At 43.9% G+C, this 10089-nt stretch overlaps 3 protein-coding genes across 6 annotated transcripts; 1 reads left to right on the forward strand and 2 right to left on the reverse strand.

Annotated features, from left to right (window-relative positions):
• Positions 1 to 17: 17 nt before the first annotated feature.
• Positions 18 to 7544, forward strand: LOC5519096 (carboxypeptidase B). Of its 4 annotated transcripts, none has more exons than XM_048729672.1 (10): positions 18 to 602; positions 2951 to 3032; positions 3307 to 3534; positions 3953 to 4054; positions 4516 to 4629; positions 4888 to 4998; positions 5105 to 5201; positions 6272 to 6474; positions 6870 to 6960; positions 7129 to 7544. In XM_048729672.1, exons 1-10 carry the CDS (start codon positions 592 to 594, stop codon positions 7311 to 7313), a joined length of 1224 nt encoding a protein of 407 aa, XP_048585629.1. In that variant the 5' UTR covers positions 18 to 591; the 3' UTR covers positions 7314 to 7544. The 4 variants fall into 4 exon arrangements, with proteins under 4 accessions (XP_048585629.1, XP_048585627.1, XP_048585626.1 ...); XM_048729670.1 differs by lacking the exon at positions 18 to 602 and adding an exon at positions 618 to 2229 and having other exon boundaries at positions 2957 to 3032; XM_048729669.1 differs by lacking the exon at positions 18 to 602 and adding an exon at positions 619 to 2229.
• Positions 7545 to 7824: 280 nt separating this feature from the next.
• Positions 7825 to 8763, reverse strand: LOC125568600 (enterin neuropeptides-like). The gene has a single exon (XM_048730813.1). It carries the CDS (start codon positions 8761 to 8763, stop codon positions 7825 to 7827), a length of 939 nt encoding a protein of 312 aa, XP_048586770.1.
• Positions 8764 to 8768: 5 nt separating this feature from the next.
• LOC5519094 lies at positions 8769 to 9626 on the reverse strand. Its single transcript, XM_032363941.2, has one exon. The coding sequence runs from the start codon at positions 9624 to 9626 to the stop codon at positions 8769 to 8771; it is 858 nt and encodes a 285-aa protein (XP_032219832.2).
• Between the last annotated feature and the right edge of the window lie 463 nt (positions 9627 to 10089).

Consider the following 10089-nt stretch of genomic DNA (forward strand, 5'->3'; position numbering starts at 1 on the left):
GTCCTGTTTGCGGTAATATCCCGTATTTCAGTATTTAAATACTGAAATACGTGCGTTTTAAAAAAACGCACAACAAAACCACGCAGGTGAAGGTATTATGCAGGTGTGGAAGAAACGCATTCTGACCCAAAGAAGGGTTAATCAATTTTCTTTTTGACTATAAATAGTAAAAATCTTTATTTTTTCAGTACAATCTTATAAGATTGTAAAAAGAAGAGCTCCTTGTTTAACTCTCCTTGCGTGACAATCAACTAACCAGCACATTTTAGATATTTTGTTCATTGTTAATAATTAAAGAGGATAAAGCTTAATAAGGTCGAATATTCCTTTTTCAACCTGCTTTATTCAGATTTCATTGTAGTTCTTCTGCTGGACAAAACAGTGTGAAATAATTGAAGTGTTCAAGGTCCCAGAAGTTAGTAAAGGCAAGCAAGTCCTAATAGCTCACTGAATTAGACGAATAAGCTATCATTAAACAATAAGCGATTGCAATAATTATTTTTCAGTTTAGCTAAGCTATCATTCACATTTTTACATGGTTGTTCTTTCCAGGGATGACTGGAGTTCCAAGTTTTACGTGTTGTTGTTTCTATGGGTGACGAGTGAGTAATGCACTAGTCATTTGAAACCCCCACCCCCATGGTCCCGGGAAAGTGTGGGATTAACGTGGGGTATAGGGCACTTTTGAACAAGAATCTGTCCCGAGGGGGGTGGGGGGATTGAATTTTATCGACTCTAAGCATTGTCCCCACCCTGGGGGTTTGGGGACAAGTGAATAGCCTCACAAATGTACTTTGCAAAAGTCAGTTACTGGTTTGAGACTCTTTCTTTTGTAGCAAGCAATCCCATGTATTAGTATGTGGCAAGCTGCATGGCAAAATATGCGAAAACAAATATGAAAGAAAAAATATGAATATCAAAGAAGATGATTTATTTTTTCATTTATCAAAAAAAAACCTGTCACCTTCATAGTTATTGACACAAATGTACTCTGGTACTCGCTGAGGTGTACTGGCTTTGAAATATAAAGGCTTATTTATAATAAATTTATAATAATAAAGGCCTATAGTTTGCACCCCGAGGGGTAGGGGCATTGGACTGCAGTTTTGTCCTGAGCGGGTGGGGGCTTCTCTCTGTTTTGTACAGGGTCAAAGTCTAATCCCCCACCCTTCCCCGGGGTGGGGGTTTCAATTGACTAGTGCATAATGTTTACAGGGGTCACATAACTTTAACTTTTTGTTGCTGTTTTCAGGGGTGAAATCACGGGCTATAGGATAATCTGACTCCGAAATGAAGACTTATGTCTTGTTAGTGTTGAATAAGCACGTATTTCTACTTTGACTGGATGTATTTGCCTTGGTTTCGCTCCACCTTGGTGGCGGCGGCGATTACACAGCGCGTCGGTTAAACGTAGGGACAGAGCTCCCTGTAGGAGAGAAACCAAGGCAAATCCAGTCGAAGTAGGAATATGTGCTTTATTCGACACTAACAAGACATTAGACCTCATTTCGGAGTCAAATTATCCTATAGCCCGTGGTGAAAAAATATCCTGAGCTCTAAAAATAGCTATGCAGTTCAGTTTTCGTGGTACATCGTGTGGATTCCCTGTGTATCACAAATCCTCCATTCATCCATCCGGCGGTACAGATTGCACTAAGCAATCTAATTGCTACTCTCACAAAATTGCTTTCTTCTTATTTTAAGGACGTGCATCAAATAAGAAACTAGGCTAATCAGAAACCAGCTATTAATCAGAAGAATCAAGTTATGAAATGCGTAGTGTTTAATATGATGCTAAGAAAAGTAGGGAAATCTTGGTTGCTTATAATGTATGTTTTCAGAACTCTGCTTTGTAAATAAACGCTATCAGAGCCATCTCAGACGTCTTTTTGAAAAAGTGAAACCATTCTGTATAGGGAAATAAAGAAGCTTAGCTCAAGGCAGAATGAAGGTAATTTGTTTGTTTTCGTCGGATAGCAGGTTTCGTTTTGCTTGATGGCGCCAAAAAGCCAAACAATGGTGAACAAAATCACAATAATAATTTAAAAAAAAACAGGAAGGGACGAAATTCAAATCCTTCGTTGAAGTACTTAAACATTTCTACCGTCCACCACGAGTTGCACGAAGAGGTTTACTGACTTGACTAGCCCTGCCGATGTCGTTTGTCGTAGTGACAGCCCTCCTGCTATCAGCCACAATTACCGTGTCTAATGGCGGACCTTTCTCAGGGTAATGGCTCATGAACATTGTCTCGTTTCATTTTATTTTTAAAACTGCAGCGTATAATGCTTTGTCCCTTAAACATGTTGAAGGGTCTCTGCCGGCCGCGATTTTGTCATCCTAGCAAAATACAAAGTGAGAGAAAGCATTCATTTCCATCGGTTGATTTCGGAGCTATTGTGATATGTTCCACTGGTTTTAATCAATGAAGTACAAAGCTTTGTTTTATTACAGAAATCACATGGTAGCGACATTTTTACGCGAGAAGTCGCGAAGTCACGTGCGACCATTGTCAATATTACTACCTTTGACTATTTCTTGCTGCTGCTGTTGAGTTGTGTGTTGCCTTGGTTGAGTTGTTTCTTGTTGCCAGTGTTGAGTTGTGTGTTGCCAGTGTTGAGTTGTGTGTTGCCAGTGTTGAGTTGTGTGTTGCCAGTGTTGAGTTGTGTATTGCCAGTGTTGAGTTGTGTGTTGCCAGTGTTGAGTTGTGTGTTGTCGCTGTTGAACTGTTCTAGTTGCCAGTGTTGAGGTGTTTGTTGCCACTGTTGAGATGTGCATTGCCTCTTATGAGTTGTTTGTTGCCAGTGTTGAGGTGTTTGTTGCCGCTATTGAGTTGTTTGTTGCCGGTTTTTAGCTCTTTGTTGAGTTCTTTTTTTACACTGTTGAGTTGTGTGTTGCCAGTGTTGATTTGTGTGTTGCCAGTGTTAAGTTGCGCCGTTGTGTTTGCTAGTGACAGGGTCGTGCGAGTGAGGCCCGCGAACGACAACCATGTGACACTGCTATCTGGACTGGAAGAATCTCAGCCCTTTAATGTAAGTTCCTTATAAACACATACTTTAGACCCACATAAGAGTTCTTCGCGGTTGGTGCATCTCCCTATATAAAGCTTACTGCGACCCTACAGTTGCAGTTTCAGACTCTTAACCAAAACTTGAACAAAATATCGCTTCCATTATAAGTTTGTATCGAATGTTTGTTGAGTTATGAAAATTCGTAAAATGACATCTACCAAATATTATAAATCAAGGCTTAACCTGCTTTACCCTCTCCCCACAATGAAAAAAATCGGTTCACTTTTTTTTTCAGGTGGATTTCTGGACATTCCCAAGCAATCCCGGAAAAACTGTGGACATACACGTGGGTGCACGTGATTTTTATACCCTGAAGGCGTGGTTACATAGTCAAGGAATGGAATTTACGTCCCGTGATTTGCAGGGGATTGCATCGCAAGCAGTAAATGCCCAAAAACAGCAGACATTTGCCGACAGGCCTGGTAACCTTGCCTGGTTTAAAAAATACCACCAACACGACGAGGTGAGAGGTCACGTGCTTTGCACGTGCAATAATAAACATGTACACATAACATTGAGCACGTGATTTACACAAAGACAATGGTAAAGGCCTCCGAGGCTGTCATCTCTTTTTGTTATCATTCTTTACAGTCATGCACCTGAATTATTGTAAAAATGATAGTACTGAGGCTATCCTATCAGTCGAATTGGCCCTCAACAAAGTCGTAGCAGGCCACGTAAGATCGGGGGGGGGGGGGGGGGGCACAATACAGAAACATAAAGAAAATATTGGGGGGCGCAGGCCCGGGGGGGGGGGTGACACGTGCCCCCAGTGCCCCACTTCCTGCTACGGCTCTGCTCAAGATCTGTTACCACAACAGTACTCCATCCATTAACTTAACACATAAAGAAAAATGCCAGTTTGTCTATTCCTTTTTCAGATAATCGCAGAATTAAAGAGAATTGCAAAGGGTGCAAAAAACAGAACACAGTTGCTATCAATCGGTAATTCTTACGAGAAGAGAGAGCAACTCGTGATACGGGTGAGATAGATTTACACTGCCTTAATTACAACAAGGAGAGAGTATCAAAACAAGGCGGGGTATCATAACAAGGAGGGGTTAACATAACACGGAGGGGGGTATCAAAACAAGATGAGAGTATCATAACAAGGATGACTCACAAAAAGGGGGTATATAACAATGAGCAGGGGGTATCATAATAAAGAGGGGGATTATAACAAGTAAGAGGTATTTCAAAAAAAGGTGACAATGAAAAAGAGGGGTAATATTACAACAAGTAGGGGTATCATAATAATGGCTATCATTAGAAAGAGGGTGTACTGTCAAGGAGGAGGTATTACAGTAAAAGGGATATCATAAAAAGGACGGGGGGTGTTATTAGGTATACACAGTAGATGCCTTTCCTATACTTCAACACGGGGAGAGGGTTTTAGAATAAAAATACTATAAAATATATTTAATCTTTCACCTTTTTTTGTCAGATCAATGGTACTAATGGAAAATACAAGGCTGATAAACCTGTGTTCTTTGTCAATTGCGGAATCCACGCGCGCGAATGGGTATCTCCCGCGACATGCATGTACATTATACATGAGGTGACGAGTGGTTAACATATTTTCTGTGTGCATTCACACAAAAGGACCTCTAATATTGACATGTTGCCTTGTGCCTCATGGCACGTTGCTGTAAATTTTACACCTTGACACATTGCTGTTAATTCAATTCTTAGCACACTGCTGTAAATTTCCCACCTTACCACATTGCTGTGAATTCCATATATTAACACATTGCTGTAAATTTTACATTTGAACACACTGCCGTGAATTTCACATCTTGATACATTTGAATTTCAGTTGGTGTCGAAGTACGAAAAAGATGCCAAAGTGACTTCAGTGTTGGACAAAATGGACTTCATTATCCACCCCATGGTTAACCCGGATGGATATGTCTTCACTCACAAAAATGTATGAGTTTCGTTCTTTAAGTTTCTACCTCTTACGGGTGGAAACTAGATAGATGATTAGCTGACGAATGAAATTATAGCATAAAGCACACATTTGTTTATTCCAGGAGTCAAATCGGCTATGGAGAAAGAGTCGTAAGCCAACATCAAAGGCGGGCTGCATCGGTGCTGATCTCAACAGAAACTTTGGATACCAATGGGGAAGTAGGTGCCATGAGATGGGGACTTGATTAGTAGTAAGTGTTGGGTCTAAGTATGTGGTGTGAGAAGAATGGGAGCATAGGTAGTGGTGTAAGGTGTGTTGGGGTAGTGAAGTATGGTATATGGTTCGACAGGAAGGAGAGAATGGGTAGTGGTGTGAGGTATGTTGAGGTAGTGACGTATGGCATATGGTTCGACAGGAAGGGGAGCATGGTGTGAGGTGTGTTGGGGTAGGGAAGCATGGCATATGGCTCGACAGGAAGGGGAGAATGGTTAGTGGCGTGAGGTGTGTTGGGGTAGTGAAGTATGGCATATGGTTCGACAGGAAGGGGAGCATGGTGTGAGGTGTGTTGGGGTAGTGAAGTATGACATATGGTTCGACAGGAAGGGGAGCATGGCGTGAGGTGTGCTGGGGTAGTGAAGTATGGCATATGGTTCGACAGGAAGGGGAGCATGGTGTGAGGTGTGTTGGGGGTAGTGAAGTATGGCATATGGTTCAACAGGAAGGGGAGCATGGTGTGGGGTGTGTTGGGGTAGTGAAGTATGGCATATGGTTCGACAGGAAGGGGAGAATGGTGTGAGGTGTGTTGGGGTAGTGAAGTATGGCATATGGTTCGACAGGAAGGGGAGCATGGTGTGAGGTGTGTTGGGGTAGTGAAGTATGGCATATGGTTCAACAGAAAGGGGAGCATGGTGTGAGGTGTGTTGGGGTAGTAAAGTGTGGCATATGGTTCGACAGGAAGGGGAGAATGGTTAGTGGCGTGAGGTGTGTTGGGGTAGTGAAGTATGGCATATGGTTAGACAGGAAGGGGAGCATGGCGTGAGGTGTGTTGGGGTAGTAAAGTATGGCACATGGTTCGAGAGGAAAGGGAGCATAGGTAGTGGTGTAAGGTCTGTTGTAGTGACGTATCGCATATGGTGTATGTTTTTGAGAAGGATGTGAGCGTAGGGTTAGGACTAGGGACCAAGGTATGAGAAGAAAGGGAGAAATTATCACTTACTTACGCTAGGCAAACTTTGTGTGTTTCTTAATTCTCATCCCTCCCCCCCCCCCCCCCCCCTCCCTCGTCTAGAGCCTGGGTCCAGTGACAAACCCTGTAGCTTTATCTACCGGGGCGAGGCACCATACTCAGAGGTCGAGGTGAAAAACATGGCGGCGTTTCTATGGAAACTCGCCCCGAACCTGAAGGGTTACCTGGACATCCATTCGTATGGACAGCTGTGGATGTACCCTTGGGGCTACACGAACCAGTCAACCCAGGTGGAGAAGGAGATGGTAGGACACGTGATATGTCACGTATTATGACACGTGGTGTAACACGTGATATAACATTTTGGTCTAAACTAGGATACCCATGGGGCTACACGAGCCAATCAACCTACGTGGACAACCAGATGGTAGGGCACGTGATATGCCACGTGATGTAATACTTAAAATGACACTTAGTCACTACGAGGGTACCCATAGGGCCTCACGAACCGTCTAAACCCACGTGGACAAAGAGATGAAAGGGACATACAGGAGTTGTATGTATAGATGTAATAGATGTTTGTGTAGATATTTCTATAGATATGTTATGTGAATCACCCTTAGAGTGTACCCCCCCTGGGGGTGCTTGTTGGGGGAACTTATTTAGGTTCGAAATAATAAATATATTATCTTTTTTAAAGATGCGTGTAGCCAATAAATCAGCAATTGCGATGATAGCAGCCACTCCAGATCACGCGGAATACAAGACCGGCCAATCATCAAAGCTGTTATGTAAGTATTGTAATGGCCAATTTTAAAAGCTGTTATGTAAATACAGGACTGGTCAATCATCAGAGGTACTATTTCAATACAAGACTGGCCAATCATTAAAAAAAGAAGAGTACAATCAAATCATTTCATAAAGAATGCCGTACAGAAAAATCTTTTACTTTTCTTCAGATCCGACATCGGGTTCAACAAAGGACTTTACTTTCGGTATGCTCAACGTGACGTATTCATACGTGGTGGAGCTGCGCGATAAGAGGCCCGGATATGGTTTTCTACTCCCTCCTGAACAGATTCTACCCACTGCACGTGAAATGTTGGCTGGACTTCTTACATGTGTGACTGAAATAAGACTTTGAGACTTGAATGTGTATATGCGACTTCAGATGAATGCGAACTAGACCACTGTATGTTTTGATGCCGTGCAAACAGCCAACAGCATTGCAGCCAAGACGCTGCGGACGTGGCATTCATTTCCAAACAGCTGAATTGGCGTCTTTTGCTAGTAGTTGTAGTACTCCTCATATGATGTGTATTAAAGGTTAAAAGGTTTATCCATCAACAAAAAAAACGCACCCTGTCATATTTATAGACATGACCAGTACACCTTTCCCCAACATATATTTATAGCCATGATTAGTATACACACCCATCCCCACCATATCAATGGGTGTTACCAGTACACCTTTTCCCAACATATCTATGGGTGTGACCAGTGCACCCATCCCCATCCTATCTATGGGGGTTACCAGTGCACCCATCCTCATCATATCTATGGGCGTGACCAGTGCACCCATCCCCATCATATCTATGGGTGTGACCAGTGCACCCATTCCCATCATATCTATGGGCGTGACCAGTGCACCCATCTCAATCATATCTATGGGTGTGACCAGTGCACCCATTCTCATCATATCTATGGGCGTGACCAGTGCACCCATCCCCATCATATCTATGGATGTGACCAGTGCACCCATCCCCATCATATCTATGGGTGTGACCAGTGCACCCATCCCCATCATATCTATGGGTGTGACCAGTGCACCCATCCCCATCATATCTATGGGCGTGACCAGTGCACACATTCGCATCATATCTATGGGTGTTACTTGTACACTCATTCCCATCATATCTATGGGTGTGACCAGTGCACCCATCCCCATCATATCTATGGGTGTTACCAGTGCACCCATTCCCATCATATCTATGGGTGTTACCAGTGCACCCATTCCCATCATATCTATGGGTGTGACCAGTGAACCCATCCCCACCATATCTATGGGTGTTACTTGTACACTCATTCCCATCATATCTATGGGTGTTACCAGTGCACCCATCCCCATCATATCTATGGGTGTTACCAGTGCACCCATCCCCATCATATCTATGGGTGTGACCAGTCCACTCATCCCCATCACATATGGGTGTGACCAGTCCACCCATCCCCATCATATCTATGGGTGTTACCAGTGCACCCATCCCCATCATATCTATGGGCGTGACCAGTACACTCATCCCCACCATATCTATGGGTGTTACTTGTACACTCATTCCCATCATATCTATGGGTGTTACCAGTGCACCCATCCCCATCATATCTATGGGTGTGACCAGTACACCCATCCCCATCATATCTATGGGCGTGACCAGTACACTCATCCCCATCATATCTATGGGTGTGACCAGTGCACCCATCCCCATCATATCTATGGGCATGACCAGTGCACCCATCCCCATCATATCTATGGGCGTGACCAGTACACTCATCCCCATCATATCTATGGGCGTGACCAGTACACTCATCCCCATCATATCTATGGGTGTGACCAGTGCACCCATCCCATCATATCTATGGGTGTGACCAGTGCACCCATCCCCATCATATCTATGGGTGTTACCAGTGCACCCATCCCCATCATATCTTTGGGTGTGACCAGTGCACCCATCCCCATCATATCTATGGGCGTGACCAGTGCACCCATCCCCATCATATCTATGGGCGTGACCAGTGCACCCATCATCATCATATCTATGGGCGTGACCAGTGCACCCATCCCCATCATATCTATGGGCGTGACCAGTACACTCATCCCCATCATATCTATGGGTGCGACCAGTACACTCATCCCCATCATATCTATGGGTGTGACCAGTGCACCCATCCCCACCATATCTATGGGTGTTACCAGTGCACTCATTCCCATCATATCTATGGGTTTGACCAATGCATCCATCCCCATCATATGTATGGGCGTGTCCAGTACATCCATCCCCAACATATCCATGGGTGTTACCAGTGCACCCATCCCCATCATATCTATGGGTGTGACCAGTGCACCCATTCCCATCATATCTATGGGCGTGACCAGTGCACCCATTCCCATCATATCTATGGGTGTTACCAGTGTACCCATCCCCATCATATCTATGGGTGTTACCAGTGCACCCATCCCCATCATATCTATGGGTGTGACCAGTGCATTCATCCCCATCATATCTATGGGCGTGACCAGTGCACCCATTCCCATCATATCTATGGGTGTTACCAGTGCACCCATCCCCATCATATCTATGGGTGTTACCAGTGCATCCATCCCCACCATATCTATGGGTGTTACCAGTGCACCCATCCCCATCATATCTATGGGCGTGACCAGTGCATTCATCCCCATCATATCTTATATGACAAGTATATACCCATCTCCATCATATCACGGGCTATAGGATTGTCCAGCCAGTCTTAAATCTATATGTATTTGAAAATGTAAATTTTACGATTCCTGTTATTCACCTCATGCTAGCAACTGAAAAATGCCAAGCCCCAGTGTAATCCAGGCAGAATGCGTACATCCCCTACGCACTTCGGCTAGACAAGACTCACTCCAATGTCGGGGAAGACTAGTACGAGTCCCTCCGCCTCCTTTTTCTGCTTGCGTTTTTCGTGACTTCAACGAGGCATGCCTCGGAAGGAATCACTAAATTCCCCTCGTACCATATAGTTTATAATCAGTTACCTCTGGTAGCCTATGGTTCCGTTTTGCAAAATAGATTTAGCGAGAATATAGTCGAATTTAAAGAAAATATTAGGGCCGAAACTAGAACCCTTTGGGCCCAAGCAAAAATTTAATCTAATTA

This window comes from Nematostella vectensis, chromosome 1 (assembly GCF_932526225.1).
Source record: "Nematostella vectensis chromosome 1, jaNemVect1.1, whole genome shotgun sequence".
Lineage (NCBI taxonomy): Eukaryota > Metazoa > Cnidaria > Anthozoa > Actiniaria > Edwardsiidae > Nematostella > Nematostella vectensis.

Excerpts from the sequence above, each read along its gene's own strand:
- LOC5519096 (XM_048729665.1), top strand. The coding sequence starts at position 2,787 with ATGAGTTGTTTGTTGCCAGTGTTGAGGTGTTTGTTGCCGCTATTGAGT. Across the intron at positions 4,055-4,515 it reads GAGAGCAACTCGTGATACGG|ATCAATGGTACTAATGGAAA; the intron begins GTGAGATAGATT and ends TTTTTTTGTCAG. Across the intron at positions 6,475-6,869 it reads CCCAGGTGGAGAAGGAGATG|ATGCGTGTAGCCAATAAATC; the intron begins GTAGGACACGTG and ends TCTTTTTTAAAG.
- LOC125568600 (XM_048730813.1), bottom strand. The coding sequence starts at position 8,763 with ATGGGGATGAGTGTACTGGTCACGCCCATAGATATGATGGGGATGAGT.
- LOC5519094 (XM_032363941.2), bottom strand. The coding sequence starts at position 9,626 with ATGGGGATGAATGCACTGGTCACGCCCATAGATATGATGGGGATGGGT.